The following is a 17,500-nucleotide window of genomic DNA, read 5'->3' as shown; positions in this document are numbered from 1 at the left end:
AAAGTATTTTAGCATTTAAAAAGGATGTCTTCATTATTACTCGCACACACATACATACACACTCGTCAGCATAAAGAACTGGTTGTAAGGCGCAAAGCTATGGAATAATATCAATTGGAAATGAGATGGAATGTTTTGGGTTTTTAATTGATATGCTGCTATAGGGGACTAAAGAATTGCAAGAGTTGGAAAGACAGTTTGAAAGTCTCTATAAAAGGGAAAAGTTGGATGTAAATACAACCAAGAGTAACCTAACATGATAAATAGAGACGAAGGAAAATGGAGGAATCATTGTAAGTATGGAAGATTAGAAGTCTTTTATTCATAAAAATAACTAAACAATTACCAGATGATGGAAAGAGGATGTGAGTCGGAGAATAAGAGAAGCAAAAGCGGTAGCAAGACATATCCAGATTGGTTTGGGAAAGCCTACGTGGTAATGTATGAAGGCTTTATTGAGCTGGCCTTTTTTTGGGGGGATGGGAGTGTAATACGAGTGTTATTGCTAAGTAAAGAAGAAAGTTGGAAGTTGTTGGGATGAACTGCCAATCTGGATGCAGATTACATCATGGCCATTCTCTTAGATCTAATGTACCTCCCTGAAGAGTAAAAGTATACCGCTTGGGGTACATATATCCCAGGTCGGGAAACTCTGATAGGGTGTTTCGGTCATGTGGAAAAAAGTGTGAATGACAATAGCTAAGTCAGAAGTGTTTGATCTAGAATTGCTTAGAGGTAGTGGGGAAGGTATGCCCAGGAAGGGTTGGATAGATGGTGTGAAAGACATTGGAAATGAATTAGTTGAAACCCGTGCGCACAAGATGTGGCTGAATGACCTGTTGTGTGTGCGAGGGGGTTTCGAAACGGTGCTAATGAGTTTTGGGTAAACTTGGAAAGCATCTAACGTAGTGGAAGTTTTAATACATTTGTTATTCATCAGTCATTCAACACTGTGGGCATATCTTATGGGCTTTGCAGTGTTCTTTCGGCCCTTAGCTTCACTTGCTTTATATGTTGCTACTTTACCTCCGTTCCCACTTCCTTTCTTCCATCCTGCTGTCCAACCTCTCTCAACTTTTACTTTATAGTATAACTGCTAGGTTTTCCCACATTTGCTCCTGAAAGGCCTCTGGCTATAGGGCTCGTAATTGATAAATTCAATCCATCAGCAATTCAGCAGTCAAAATATGCATATAACCGTAACTTGTGTTGTTCGTCACTTGAGCCACCACCTTCCATGGAATCTGCATAATTTTGAATATATATATATATATATATATATATATATATATATATATATATATATATATATATATATATATATATATATATAATTCGTGTGGGGGATGTACATAAGATATTTAGGTACCGAGTGTAAATGTTTAAATGTGTATGATACGGGTATGATTGATTATGGGATTTACATGCACTTAGACACGTCTGAAATATAAAGAATTTTGTTAAACGTTTATCAGCACAGTTGTTTTAACTAGGTTTTTTTTTTTTTATTTCTGCCACATTTTCCATTTCCTCGTTATCTCCAAGAAAACTCTCTCTCTCTCTCTCTCTCTCTCTCTCTCTCTCTCTCTCTCTCTCTCTCTCTCTCTCTCTCTCAAAGGTGGACTTGTGCAACATAGTGTTTGCATTTTCTTCTAGCTTCTATTTGCTTACTTCGCCTTATCTCAGCATTGTACCTGCCCTGAATTATTCTTCCTTTTTATGTGGATCAGGAAACCGTGTGTAGAGTTCATGTGTGTTTGCACGCTCATATGCTTGCGTGCGTCGGAAATGAAATAGCGCATTTGCAAGAGTATTTGTAAAGAGTTGAGGTAATGCTTTTGCAATGCCACTCTTGGGTCTTGTATGACGTAAGTTTTTACTAGCTCTTATGTGGATAATGTTTCGTTGTGTTGAGATGGATTATAATTCAGATTCTGATAGTCATTTTATGTTTACTCCCGTTCAGATACTACCGCTAGAGAGGTATTAGGTCCTTTAACTGGCCAGACAGTACTGCATTGGATCATTCTCTCTGGTTATGGCTCATTTGTCTTTGCCTACCCCCCCCCCCCACACACACACACACATACACACGCCGAGTAGTCTGGCCTATTCTTTCCACGTTCTCCTCTGTCCTCATTTACCTGACTACACTGAGATTACCAAACTATTCTTATTTGCTCAAGGGGTTAACTACTGCAGTGTATAGGGAGTAGGTTAGCCAGGGCACCAGCCACCCGTTGAGATACTACCCCTAGAGAGATAGTCCTTTGACTGGCCAGACAGGACTACATTGGATCCTTCTCTCTGGTTACGGGTTCATTTTCCCTTTGCCTACACATTCACCGAATAGTCTGGCCTATTCTTTACAGATTCTCCTGTCCTCGTACACCTGACAACACTAAGATTACCAAACAATTCTTCTTCACCCAAGGGTTTAACTACTGCATTGTCATTCTTCAGTGGCTACTTTCCTCTAGGTAAGGGTAGAAGAGAGACTTTAGCTATGGTAAGAAGCTTTTTAGGAGTAAGACTCCAAAAGCAAACCATTTGCTCTGGCCTAGGGGAGTGACATAGCCTCTCTACCATGGTCTTCCACTGTCTTGGGTTAGAGTTCTCTTGCTTGAGGGTACACCCAGGCACACTATTCTTTCTTATTTCTCTTCCTTTTGTTTTTTAAAGTTTTTATAGTTTATGTAGGAGATATTTCTGTTACTGTTCTTGAAATATTTTATTCATCCTTATATCCTTTCCTCACTAGGCTATTTTCCCTGTTGGAGCCCCCGGGCTTATAGCATCCTGCTTTTCCAACTAGGGTTGTCGTTTAGCAAGTAATAGTAATAATAATAATAATAATGTAGATATTTAGTTATGGCAAGCAGCTCTTTTAGAAGGGCACTTCAAAAGAAAACCATTGTTCTGTGGTCTTGGGTAGTGCCATAGCCTCTGTACCATGGCCTTCCACACTCTTGAATTAAAGTTCTCTTGCTTGAGGGTTCATTCAGGCACGCTGTTCTATCTTATTTCTCTTTCTCTGTACCCCAGAAACAAATCTCTCTAATTCAAGAAAAACTGCAATAATACTTTCAGCACATGGACCATAGCCTTATTATATACATATATATTGTATATATATATATATATATATATATATATATATATATATATATATATATATATATATATACATATACATATTGAGATTTTGACAGTAGGCTAGTACAAAGTTCCTAATTAAGAAGATTCAGTCGTTGGAAGAAGAGAGTTTTGAAATTCAGTGGTTGGTATGCAGGAATTGTAGGAGTGCGTGCAAGTTGAATGAAAGTGGCAGTATTAGAAAGGAATTGATTCACTGCTGATAAACCTTTGTGTTGGTTTATGAAGCTCCTAATATTGTGGAATTTTGACTGCGCATAGTTTCATCCATAGTTCAATAGTTATGCGATCACCATATATATATATATATATATATATATATATATATATATATATATATATATATATATATATATATATATATATATGTATGTGTATATATATATATATATATATATATATATATATATATATATATATGTATGTATGTATGTATATGTATGTGTGTATATATATATATATATATATATATATATATATATATATATATATATATATATATATATATATATACACACACACACACACACACACACAAAATCTTGCCTATTCTTTCGTGATACCGAATGCTACATAATATTTCAGAAATCTTAATGTTACTTTCACCCAAATTGTGGCAGGATCTGTTGTCATTTGGGTAAATCAGTGGAACTTCAAAATTTCAAACTTGATAAAAGTTTTTTTTTTTTTTCATACAGATTAACATGCATCTTCATAGTTAATTATTTTTCTTATATTTTACATAATTTTTCAATTTGGGAGTTATTTTCTAATTTCTCTTTTATTTCTAGAGTTTTCTTCTTTTTCTACTTTTCTATCTTGGCATATTATGATAATGCTTATAATATTAGTAATGTTAATGTTGAATGCATGTATGTCTTAATGGATGTAAGAATCTTATGGTTGGTCTTTTTTTTCAATAGTCCAGGACACTTCTCCATTCCTTGAAAAATAACGACAAAGACATGTGCCGTTAAACCCTTTGCATATCTCTCTCTCTCTCTCTCTCTCTCTCTCTCTCTCTCTCTCTCTCTCTCTCTCTCTCTCTCTCTCTCTCTCTCATTAAAACCAGTGCTTTTAGCATGCTGTTTTGACACTAGTTTTAAGGTGAATATAATTATGAAATCCATTTAACAGAAGCTTCCCTTGGGGGATTTAGTTGCGACATCACTATCTTGTTTTATTTTCCCTGGGTGCCTTCAAAGATGTAAAAAAAAAATCCCTCAGGTTATTGTTTTGGGTATGTTTTATAAAAAAAATGATCAAGTTATTGATGCTGCGTCATCTAGGGAAGCGTTTTTGTGCAAAATGCAGAGAAAATTAAGTAAAAAATATATCTTTGTGTAATTATTATACAGTATCATCGTCTGTATGTAATTGGGTTTGAAATTGTCCAATTTCATCAGTTATCTATTTTGTGGTGAAATGCAAGACCATGAATCTCAACTTAATACATTCGTAATAAATCTTAACTAAATACAGTCGTAATACTTCAAAAAGAAAATGAAGAAAATTGTATTTAGAGTGAGAAAGCAATAGATATTTTAAGAAAGCACAAAACATTTCGGTGCGTGTGAAGTGAGACGTGAGCATTCGCCAGCCTCGTTGAAAAGAATCTGATTAATTAATTACTTCGGTCGGATTGCGTTGTTAAGCAAAGCCAATTGAAGACCCCATTTATTATAGAGAACAAAGGTTGTCATCACAGCTGTCAAGGTAGTGATGTATGATCTTTATTTGGAGCAAACGACATCAATCCTCCGCAATTTTCTTTGCGATTGCCGAGATGGAGATGCTCATTAGAGATAAAGATGCTCATTGAAGTCTTAATGGATAGGTTTGGATGGAGTCTGGTTGAAGTTATCATGGATGCATTAGCTGTCACTAAAATTAGATAAGTTTGGTAATACCGTCTAAGTGAAAGTGACAGGCTTTTCCGTCTTTTTTTTTTTTTTTTTTTTTTTTTTTTTTTTTTTTTTTTTTTTTTTTTTTTTTTTTTTCCCTGTGGTTTTGAAGAGTCATCATTGTTGATTTTAATATTTATGGACTGAATAAGTAAGGGGCATTATAACAAAGACTTTATTGATCCACTTATGAAGTTCAGATTAAGCAATTTTGCGTTATTGCTTATTAACCTATCTTATGTTTTCATCACCTCCATTTTTCTCTTCTTTCCCAACGTTATCCCCTTTTCTCCCCTTCCACAATTCTGCTTCATTTTCTTGATACTCTGAAGTGATGTACTTGACAGATTTTTACTTTTTTTTTTTTTTTTTTTTTTTTTTTTTAATGTAGTCCCAGCGTGGATCGTTGCTATTGTCTATAAATGAACATATCCGTGCTTCATTTATTTTATATATATTTGAATTTTTATGTACATAAATATGTGCATGGTTATACAGACAGACACATGCGCTCATACAAAATATTCAACGAAATAAAAATGACCTGTAACAAAGCTTTCTTGTATTCGTTTTTAGAATAACCTCTTACTAAGTATGATATTGGAAATATACATATACCTGTATGTATTTTTACTCCACCGAATGTCAGTATTGCTTTTGCTAGTTTTATTTGGTTATAGATAAGTTTTTTTTTTTTATTTATTTTTTTTTTTTTTTAGTAAATAATCAATCTTAAACAGCTTCGTTATGTTTTTTTGTCAATACCCTCCTCAATATGAAAGTAATATTAAGGAATGATCAACAATTTCGTGAGATTTGGGTCGATGTTTTTTTTTTTTTTTTTTAGTTTAGGTAGAGATGAGAATTACAATCATTGGCCATGTCATAGATCGCTCTTTTGTGTCATAATATTTTGGGTACATTTTCATAAAAACCTTGTAAGTTTTTTTTAGTAGAGGAAAAAAGGTTTGATTTTTCTAATATTGTAATATATAATTAATGGAGTCGTGTTGCCTTTGTGAGATTCCAGGTATTTGTAATTTTCTGTGGGAACCAATTACCTTCATCCAAAAATAATTAATTTTCCGTGCAATTAAAGGGGATCATTTCCATCAGAGGTTAGTAGGGGTACATCAGTCCATGTAAAGAAAATGATCCATCATCTTTGATACAGTAGGCAAGTTCTACAACAATTACAGTAGATATGTATGTGTCACCCATCGTCCCCACCAGAGTAATTAATTCGGGTAACTTAACTTTCAATAAAGAGTATATTGCTTAAGAAAAAATATCAACATGACAAACAAGCTATTCCAGTGATGTATTGTTATGAAACAATTAATACACCCTTCCTCCGGCAGTCGTTCCTAAAATAGTAATTACGCTCGTTGTAAATATTCGAAAGTCAATAATATGAATAGGTCTTAAACTTAAAATTGCTTCGAAGATACTGAAACAGAATTAAGTAGACTAGATGAAGATGCAGAGAGAATTATAGTACTTTTAATAACTATAATGGCTTATCGTTGCCCCCACTTTTTGCTTGTTTCGGTAATCGATGTTCAATCCCTTGCTGTGATTCTGTTATTTTGCTAATTTGAATTAATTTTATTTTTCCTCGTCCGCTTGCTTGTCCTGGCTTCACGTTAAAACTCTAGGATGTATCCATTATGCATAGATATCGAAATTTTAGTTCTTGGATACTATAACGGGATGATTTAACAGTACTTGCTACAGCGTGACCAAATCACATTACTGAAGGTTCCCTTTGTACTGGTCGCAAGCCGCACCTTACGGCCGTGGCCTTACTCTTTCACAGACACTCGCAAACTTCATACAGTAGATACCATCTTGGTAGATACTCGTACCTTCCCATCAGGTAAATCTTCATACCGTAATATGATTTGCTGGTAACTGATTTATATTGCTTCGGTGAGGTGTTATAGCTATAGAAAAATATTTGTTCTTTAATTTCTGTTCACACCTTGTGTATTTGTGTGTGTGTGAGAGAGAGAGAGAGAGAGAGAGAGAGAGAGAGAGAGAGAGAGAGAGAGAGAGAGAGAGAGAGAGAGAGAGAGAGAGAGAGACATGCCACAAGTTTTTCAAATGATGGAAGATAATTTTGCATTCCTGATGGAAGATAATTTCGCATTCCTATATATTTTTCCGAAACCTTTTGTGGTCTAAGTGCTTTCGAGCAATCAGTATCCATGAAATTGACACAAGCAAGGAATGGAGATATATTTGTATATTTCTATTTACCATTCGAGTTTGTTTGCTCTTGGCATGTGTGTCTGAAAGCTGAGTAATGTAACACCATTGAAGACATTGCGAACTGATGGGCTGCCATTTGAAGAAATAATATATTCCTACTGTGTTTGATGATGCCTCGTTTCTCTGTTCTTAACAGCATTAATAGTTTTTTAGGTTTCTTCTTTAGAAAGATTGGACAAGTTCAGAACAAATTTTTGCTTAGTTATTATGAACGCTTGATGTATGTTCCTTTTAACTATATTAGATTCATTTTAATTGCTAGGTGTCATCCACGATTGGAAATTCACTTTTAAGAAACATATTTGGTCTGCTCAGACATATCGAGATAATCATTCAAAATTTTGGGGAACCTGTCTGTTTTGCGAAAATTTTTTTCAGATATTTTATTATGTGGTGTTATCAACTCTTCATAATTGGGATATTGTTCTCTTTTGTCTTCAATAGCTGACTCTTGAATTGTTATAGATACTAAATGAATTTCGTATCCTAGAACATATTTATTTTTTTTCCTATTTCTGGCACAGTCTTTCAGTTAACTCGTTGTGCATGTTGTATGAGATGCTTCATAATGCCTACCATCCATTGCATTCAGATCTCAGACTTCACCATCCACTTCCAAACTAGGAGTGTGCAGTTGATCAGCCTTGCATTTTCTTTAGCTAGACTTAATCCTGCATGGTATTCGAGAAGTTTGTATTCATAATCAAACGGTTAAAGTTGTGGAACTCGTATGTTCAAATTTGTTGCAAACTCTTTCTTTGTTTGAGCAGTTACAAAAGTGCCGCTTTTTATCAATCACATTTATTCAGTATGGTTAATTATTTGGAATAAATATTTTTATCACTTTCCTTAGTTTATTTACTTGTGTTTCTTTTCATCCTTGGTCTTCCTTTCTCTTTGGGTCTCTTGGGCTTGTCACTTACTGCTTTTTCAGTTATGGCTGCGGCTGGGTTTGTGATAATGAAAATAGTAATAATAATTGGCTCTGATGTAAATTATGTTGGTATCGTTAAGGATGATGATGATGATGTTATGGAAGTGATGTAACAATGTTTGTGCATAGAATTATGATTGGCTGTTGAATTTATTCCTTCAATATAAGCGCACATGTTTGAGGAAACTGTTGAAATAATCATCTCTGCTCATTTCATCACCGTAAGAGAGTTCAAGTTCATTTGTATTGCCCAGGACTTTGTAAATACCTCTAAAAGAAACTGCAGCATAAGACTCCACTTTATGGTGCCTGGCCTAAGCACATAAGCTCTTTCTAATGTTGTGTTTTACTTCCAGCTATCTTTTATTTCTATTTTTTTCAGTTTCCTTTGCATCGTGTAGCTCTTTTGACAACATACTTTACCAGTAAAAGGGTTTTTTTTTTCTCTCGTGTTTTAAATACTGCTGAGGTGTTCAAATATGATTATATACATGTACTTGATTGCGAGAACGGTGGATAGAATTGAATCATAAATTATGAATTATGATTGATAATTATCCTCTCAATTAAGTATAATACTTGTAGGATACGCACACACAGTTTGCTAGTTATACACACACATTATATATATATATATATATATATATATATATATATATATATATATATATATATATATATATATATATATAATGTATGTATAACTAGCAAACTGTGTGTATATATATATATATATATATATATATGTATATATATATGTGTGTGTATATATATATATATATATATATATATATATATATATATATATATATATATATATATATGATAAATTTTGCACATTTAGACGTGTTTTTCATATTCAAATAAGCCATATATATTTTTGATACGTTAATGTCTGGATTCTCTTAACGACCTTGGGATCAAAGCCCCAGGCGAAATCACACAAAGACAAGAGCTCGTGACCGGCCGGGAATCGAACCCTGGTCGGCAAGCTTGTATAGACAGTGACTAAAGCACTTGGCCAAGTGGTTTATATATATATATATATATATATATATATATATATATATATATATATATATATATATATATATATAAATATATGTGTGTGTGTATATATATATATATATATATATATATATATATATATATATATATATATATATATATATGCGTAAAAATCACAGGGGAACGTGATGCTCAGAACTGTGTGTATCTTGCAAAAGTGTGTGTGTACCTCGCTAACAATCTGATAAAGGATCGATGCTTAGTAACGTTACCCTTCCAAGGATGAATACGGAAGAAGAGTAAACGATGTTTTGAGAATTTAAAATCTTTTAATTTTCTCCGCATATTTCTGTATTCGGGAACTCATTTTTTTTCGACCGGGTAAAATGCTGAAAGTAAGCGGACGCAATAACTGGGGTACTTTCTTCCTTGGTACACTCTCCCACTTGACTTTCTAATGTTACTCAATTGACTGCTTAAGCAAATTCCCCAAGTAGAATTTTCATTATATAATACAATGTAGAAACAAGTCCTGGGCGTAATTACTCGCCGGCGTAGCCGTTTGAGTACCTGAGAGTACGTAGGGAGAAGGTCTTATGTTTACTCACTCCCTCCTTGGCCTTCCTATTCCCCCACTTCCCTCAGCATACAGAATAATCCCCCACCTCCCTGGCCCATCGTCCTCCTCACTTCTCTATACTATACACAGAGACTGAGATCTCTACTTCTTTTGTTTACGTAAAAATTCGCAATATAATAACAAGAGGGCACACGTTTTCATTTTATCACTCGCGTACGAAGTGTTTTTATATGGCTATGACTGTATTTTTTTCTTACCTTTTTCAAATGTAATACAAGAATCCATGCGCACCCTGGCGAGAACTTCCAGCCAGAGTTTCGATTTGAAAATCGTCTCCGTCAATCACAGACTCCCTTTTCTTGTCCCTTTGTGTAAAGTATTGAATTTCCCTTATGAAGTATCTGCTCGAGATTGCCGTAGATTAATCTAATATAGCATACCCTTCCCGGGAAATCTTACAAATCAACTTTTCATGAACTGATGCGCAGTTTCTTGAAGATTGTGGGGAACCCGCAGGCCCCATGGGGGGAGCCTGGTCTTCTGTGAGGTTTGTGGGGGAGGGGGTAGCGTTTACGCGGGACGGGCTCAGCGCCGGGAGGTTAATATTTGAAGGAATAAATAGACCGGGTCATTTTGAAAGACTATTGATGTATGCGGATTTGAAGTATATGTATTAAGTATATGCATGTAGTGAACCGAAATAGAAGAAATTTCCCAATGCTTAGAGCAAATTTACAAACTTTACGAAGTTATCGTTGAGTTTGAGAGAGGAATGGGACATGGGTGAGAGGCATTGGTGGGATGGGGGATTCGGGCAATAGAGGGTGAGAGAAGACAGGTGGGGGAGTTTGTGCTCTTTGGTTGGTGGAGGATGGTTGGGTGAGAAGGGAGAGAGAGAGAGAGAGACTACCACTGGTTGCATAGACACTTTGTTCGCGTCGTTGATGTTATTCGGAAAGTTCATCAGTAACTTCTCTGATACATCTGAAGAAGTTCTAAATGAAGTTTAGCTTAGCAATTCATAATGAGGTCATGAATAAAGACGAATGGGGATTGTTGGTAGTGAAAATCTTCCCCATTCATACTGGTATCTTAAAGCAAATCTTTGAGGCTATTACTTCTAGGAACAAAGACTATAGGTAAATTACTATACTAAGGTGTCCACCGAATGATTTGATGACGGTTGAATGACGTTCGAAGTATTTCGTGCTAGAGTGGCATTCTAGCGATTCCTTTTGTGAAAACGTTGGCTGTAAAGTAACGTTACACAGGGAAATGGCAAGGGTTGGATAGATGGGGTTTTGGGGTGGTGAGAGAGAGAGAGAGAGAGAGAGAGAGAGAGAGAGAGAGAGAGAGAGAGAGAGAGAGAGAGAGAGAGAGAGAGAGCGAGGGGCTGTGTTAACTGTAAGAGGAGGAGGCCGCGCGCGTGAGTCAGTGTGGTGTTGAACGTGTGATGAGTAGGGAGTCTATAACGTTCTTCTCTCCATCAGCATATTTTAAGGATGTTGTATCGCTTACGGATCCAAAAAAAGTTGTGATTGATGTGGCGTTTTTTATTTGGATGATGTGATCTTTGAGGTTTAGTGTAATCTAAATCACAATGTGAAAATGGTCTCCTTACAGCGCTGAGAGAAAGAGGCGTTATTTGTGTGTGTGAAGTTGGGTTTTGTGTTGAGAGGCGGGCAGTGGTCCTCCTCCATCCACCCCCCCCCCCCCATCCATCTCACATCATCTGCTATAGGTGTCGGTGGTGGATAGTGTGCACCTAGCCTATAACTAAACAATGTCACGTTGGCTGTGATCTCGCAGGTGGTTTGATCGAAACGCTCCGGAGATCCGAGGATAGTGTTGGTTTGTGATTTGTTCAAGCAAGATTTTCCGGTGTTCGAGTTCTTGATCGGTGCTAGCTAGTCAAGCGTGAGTTTTGCAGTTTGGTTAAAGGTTTTTGTAGCATGTTCAGTCTGTGAATTATCTGTGGGATAAGGAAGAAATTCAATCACGTGGCGATCATGGTGTGCTTTTGTTGTGTTTTGTTTCAAATCTTTTGAAGATGGCTGCAACGATGGTCACTTAAAAGTTCGGAGAGGTCAGTTGCCCCTTCTATTGGATGTGGGGAGGTCATCAGAGGTCGGGAGGTCGATATCAGGGTAGAGGCGAGTGTCATTACCATCACCACCACGCACACACCGTCGGGGGAGGTGACGACGAAGACGATGACGATGAAGGTGGTGGGTGGGCGGTAGGAGCTACCACCCCCGCCTCTTCCTCCTTCCCTTTCTACACATCTTCGACGGTATCCCCGCCAGGAGAGTCCTACGCCAACTGGATGGCAGAGGCCTTAGCTACGGGCACTAGCTACGCCTCCACCCTACCTTTGTCCTCCTCTGTCACCACCACACCCACATCCAACCCTCTATTATCAACGTGCGAGAGTCACAGTAGTGTCACCTCTCCCCAGTCCTCGGCAAGTACTCCTGTGACACCTGGAGGAGGAGCCTCCGCCATGTCACTGAAGATGAAGTCTGTTTTCATAGACACGTCTTCTACGAGGACTTCCGCGGCCAACACCAATAAACCGGCGCCCACGATCAGGTCCAACTCCTTAGATCAACTCAACTTCCAGGAGAAACGTCAGCTTATCGCTTCCACTTTGAGTCTGAGCGAGTTTTTGGGAGGTGGGCCTCAGAAAGCAGGCAAGCTCAAGGGCGACGTAGATGGCAATCTAGGAGACTCGACGACACCGTCAACCACTCCGTCACCCACAGGCAATATGCCATCCATCGTTCCCAAGTCTACTTCACTCTCGCTTTCTGACATTATCAATGCCACCAAGGGAAATAAAGGTGAGATCTATTTTCTTTTGCACTATTGGGTTCACTGTATGGGATTCCATTAGGATGGAATAGTAAAATAAGTTATGTTCCAAATAATTTCAGCGAAATGATCTTGGGTATGTATTTAAATAAAAGACTAATAGGTGATTAGTTTTAGGATTGTGCAAGTCTTGAGTAAGTAATATTGCCTTGAAACTCTAAAACATGCAAAAATAAAAGAATATCTTATTTTTCTAATTTTGCTGAATGGATGTATAAAAAAACCTTAAAAGATGGGTAAACATAAACTGCATGTATTTGGGAAAGGTTGAATAGGGATTAATTATTTTCAGTTGAAAAAATTTTACCCAAGTAAGTTACACAGCGCTAGTAAGTTAATTGAAAGATGGCGGAGTTTATATAACCAAGGAATTTTGTTTTGTATTGATGAAAAGATTGAAAGCGGAGTCATTAACCTTATTATTAGGGATTGGCTTGAAATTTGAACACGGCAGTAATATATCAGATGGAGCTAAGACACATGTCCCGTGTATACTAAGAATTATTTAGAATGTTTTTACATACTACCGATGATATCCTATGGTAGAAGGGGGTAAATTGAAATTTATGATTTATGGGAGACATAAGAAGATAACCATAAATGGTACCGTTCTTATAAGTGTTGAAGAGACTAGAAATGTATAATCCATGACTGCATCTTAAAAGTTTAGAAGAACTGTTTTTAAAGTGTAGAAGAAGCTGTATCTTTTAAGCATGGAAAAAGCTTTCAAAGATAAAAGAAACTGTCTTTAAAGTGTAGAAGAAGCTGTATCTTTAAAGAATGGAATAAGCTTTCAAGTGTGAAAGAAGCTGTCTTTAAAGTGTAGAAGAAGCTGTATCTTTAAAGAATGGAATACGCTTTCAAGTGTAAAAGAAACTTGTTTTTAAGGTGTAGAAGAGACTGGTTTTAAAATGCAGAAGAAAACTGATTTACAGTACAGAAGAAACTGTAAGTGTAAAAGAAAATGTGCAGCCTTAAAAGTGTAGAACATTCAGTTCATCTTGAAGAAGGAATTGCGAGGAAATAATTACCATGGGAAAGGAGGATGAGAAAAATTTGGGTGGGATGATCTTGAGAAAGGGAAAAGAAAAAATCTGCTTAGAAGGAAATTGGTGGACATTGACCGTTACTTTTAGCATATGCACTGCTTGCAAGTTAACCTTGATATGAATGAATCTGCGCGCGACCATATTGCTCTCACCCGAACACGCATACACGCACCAATAAAACTTTTATCAAGATTGCCTTGGTATGAGTGGATTTAGTGCGGAAATGTCACATTCATGTGGATGCTCTTTAACTCTCACTTGTAATTTGCATAATTGCACTAATTTATACAAGAAAATTTTTACTTTTGATTTAATTATTTTGCATTTGTTCAAAATATTTCATAGATTTTTAAAAGGAAATTTCCTCTCGTTTGATGGGTAATATTGCTGTTAAAGATTTTGTGTTCTATGTTAAAACAAATCCTATTTATTTCATAGCCTCAGAAAGGAACTAATTCAGGAGCTTATATCAATATTCAAAGAATAATCTACACAAAATGAGAAAGATGACATTCTAATTTTCAACTCGTTATACGGACGAGAACTTCGTAATCTTTTGCGAAAGTGTGTAGCCTATATATTTGAATGGTATGCTGTGTACCAGTTGTACCCGATGGCGTGAATAGTGCGTCTCTCTTCTGTTTGAAACCTGTGTACAGTTACTTGCATAATAAGATGCCCGGAGCGTTTCATTAGTGTTGTAAATGGAGACTTTAATTCAATGTTGTACTGGCAATCATAGATGCCCTCAAAGTCCGTATGACTCATACTTACCTTATTTAATGGGTCATCACATCTGGTAGTTCTGTACACTTCCAGGAATTCTGATTTAGATTTTTTTCTCATGTAGTACGAAATGATTGTGCAAAGTCTGTTTGACCAAGCTGTAAAGAACATTGCCTGATGTGTGGTATCTTAGAAATTTGGTTCTCCTTCCGAAAAAAATGTAAACATTCAACTATGGATTTGATGTCGGGTAGAGAAAATTGTTTTTATAAATCAGAAGATACAGGTCATTTATTATGTTCCATATTAAACAGACTGCTTGATGAAATGTCTTCTATTTATATTACATAATTATATCGCCTGGTAGAACACTCAAACGCACATACATAGTCGTTTGTGTATTATTGGCGGTCGATGTGGGGTTTGGTGATCCAGTTTAGTGGATGGAAGTATTTGCTTACCCTGCCAGTAAATCTATAGTATCTAAAAAGACTGTAGTCTGTAAAAATTGAGTAACCAGTGCGTGATTAGATGTATATAATGAATTTTTTATCGTTTAGCATGAGTAATGGTTTCGTAAATGTAAAAGTAAAGAACTATTAAGTGGAACGTATACAATTGACGAGTTTTTTTTTTTTCCAAAGTTGACAGGAGTCGCCATAGATCTTAGTTTCTTGAACAGGGAGAGATGAATAAATGTATGAGGATATTTAAAATCCTAATCTTTCCATATTTAGCTACGACCCTTTCAGTTCCCCTCTCTAGTCGAGAGAGGAACTAGAAAGAGTATCTTCTGCAGAGACAATGAATGTCAAGCAGTCTGTCGCATTGAAAATCATTATAATTGTAATAATTAATGGTGGTGGTGAGGAGTGTGTGTAATCGATTCAGTGGACACTGTAATTAGCATGGCTGATGTGTAATTTCCCTAATCTGGAATTGTTAATTATGTTTATCTCCGGGTTTGACCGTCAAATTAGACATTTATTTTAAGGATATGCACCTCAAATACACGATCAGGCCGTTTAAAAGTTAAGAAACCTCCTACACGTTGCACTCAGTGAGATCTAGTTCCCCAGTGCTTCGTAACTTGGTAATTAAATCACAAGTTAGTTGTAATTGGCGTTGTTAATCCTTAGGGGGGATCTGGAATGATAGCAACATTTAACAGTGTGAACATTTGGCCCTCTCTTCTCATCCGCTTTCCACATTTTTCTTCTGACAGGTCACGCAATTAGATTATGTGATACGAATTAGTGTTAATTAATAGAGAAATTTTCATCTGAAGGATTCCCATTTGCTCATTCTATGACGGAAATAAGTTTTGTTTTATTGATGATGTAGAGAGGGTAGGCAATATGATCAGTTCCCTTACAGTTCGTAATTTCCACATCTGTTTTCAATGTATTATCCTTTTACCTTTAGCTGTTCTTGTTAATGTCATGATTTGAGGCTGGTAGATTTGTTTCCTCATTGTTATTACTCTGGCTTGAGATATCCATTTGTGTGTGTACGTCTTGAGATATCTGCTTTAAATCATTCATTTAAATGGAATGAAAGAGAGAGAGGTGGAAGAATCCATCTCCTCAGTTAGTGCATATATATATATATATATATATATATATATATATATATATATATATATATATATATATATATAATATATATATATATATATATATATATATATATATATAATCACCCGTCAATGGGGCCAAAGGTTGTGAAGCTTCATCAAAGTTTTTTTTTTTTTTTATCTACAGAAACATTGTTTTGTGTAATATTCACTTGTTCATATTTGAAATTGTAAGCTTCACTTATTGGGCTCAATTACCATTCTATAAGATTGGAGATTCCTTTGTAAGGTTGCCATGATGATGGGTATAATTTATAGGCTGACACAGCTGTTGCCAAAATGTGGATTGCCTGGAATCATGAGCTATGAATTCTGTCTTTTCAAGGTTAGAAAGTATACTGTATAGGTGTTGTCTTCAAATAGGCGATGCTCATGTGCTTCCTTTGTGTATATTGACATTTCATTGAGATTTAAATGTGTAAGGTTTCGGCCAGGTGGTGCACACAGCATTAACCGGTTTCCTAAACGGGGATGGTTTTGGCAAGCTGAAAGCAACACAGCGGTCACCCCCACTTACCTACTTTACTGGCTGGATCGAGGATGAGCCATCTGTGCAGAAAGCTCCCCTGAGTCTTACGCGCTCACATACCTGTATCTTGCAAGTCCCCTAGATCTTCCTGGATATCAAGACCCTTCCTTTTCATGCACCTATTTTTAACCATTTTGCTGCGCACTCTGTCTAACCACCTTCCCTCCTCTCTTAAAATTTGAATTATAAGGTGGTAGGTTGGCCAGGCCACCAGCCACCCCTTGAGTTAATACTGCTTGAGAGTTATTGAGTCCTTTGACTGGCCAGACAGTACGACATTGGATCCCTCTCTCTGGTTACGGTTCTTTTTATGCCTACACATACACTGCCATGTAATTGTTCAGTGGATACTTTCCTCTTGGTAAGGGTAGAAGAGAGACTTTAGCTATGGCCAGCATCTCTTCTAGGAGGGGGACACTTCAAAATCAAACTATTGTTCTCTAGTCTTGTGTGGCGCCATTGCCTCTGCATCATGGCCTTTCACTGCCATGGGATAGTTCTCTTACTTGAGGGTATACTCGGGCACGCTGTTCTATATTATTAATTTTCCTCTTGTTTGTTTTGAAGTTTTTATAGTTTACACATAAAAGATCTAAATTAATGTTGTTACTGTTCTTAAAATATTTTATTTTGATTATTTATTACTTCGCTTGTAGCTGGCTTATTTTTTATTTCCTTTCCTCACTGGGCTATTTTTCCCTGTTGGACCCCTTGGGCTTATAGCATCTTGCTTTTCCAACTAGTGTTGTACCTTGGTTTGTAATTGTAATAATGATAATATCAATATGTCGTCTTCCGTTCTTCTCATACGGACATTCTACTAAAGATAC

General features: G+C 36.3%; 1 protein-coding gene across 4 annotated transcripts in view; it reads left to right on the top strand.

The window, feature by feature from the left end:
- The window catches only part of LOC137645986 (phosphatase and actin regulator 1-like), an 868,819-nt gene that overhangs the window by 506,022 nt on the left and 345,297 nt on the right, over positions 1–17,500 (top strand). The window contains exon 1 of one of the 4 annotated variants that reach the window (XM_068379102.1): positions 11,290–12,699. The exons of the other annotated variants lie outside the window; for them this stretch is intronic. Within the exon in view, the coding sequence (XP_068235203.1) occupies positions 11,964–12,699 (736 nt within the window). The 5' untranslated portion in view covers positions 11,290–11,963. Of the gene's footprint in view, positions 1–11,289; positions 12,700–17,500 lie in introns of those variants that run through there. 4 annotated transcript variants of the gene reach the window in all.

This window comes from Palaemon carinicauda, chromosome 8 (genome assembly GCF_036898095.1).
Source record: "Palaemon carinicauda isolate YSFRI2023 chromosome 8, ASM3689809v2, whole genome shotgun sequence".
Taxonomy (NCBI): Eukaryota; Metazoa; Arthropoda; class Malacostraca; order Decapoda; family Palaemonidae; genus Palaemon; species Palaemon carinicauda.
Note: the sequence above shows the minus strand (reverse complement) of the source record. Positions and strands in the feature narration are given on the sequence as shown.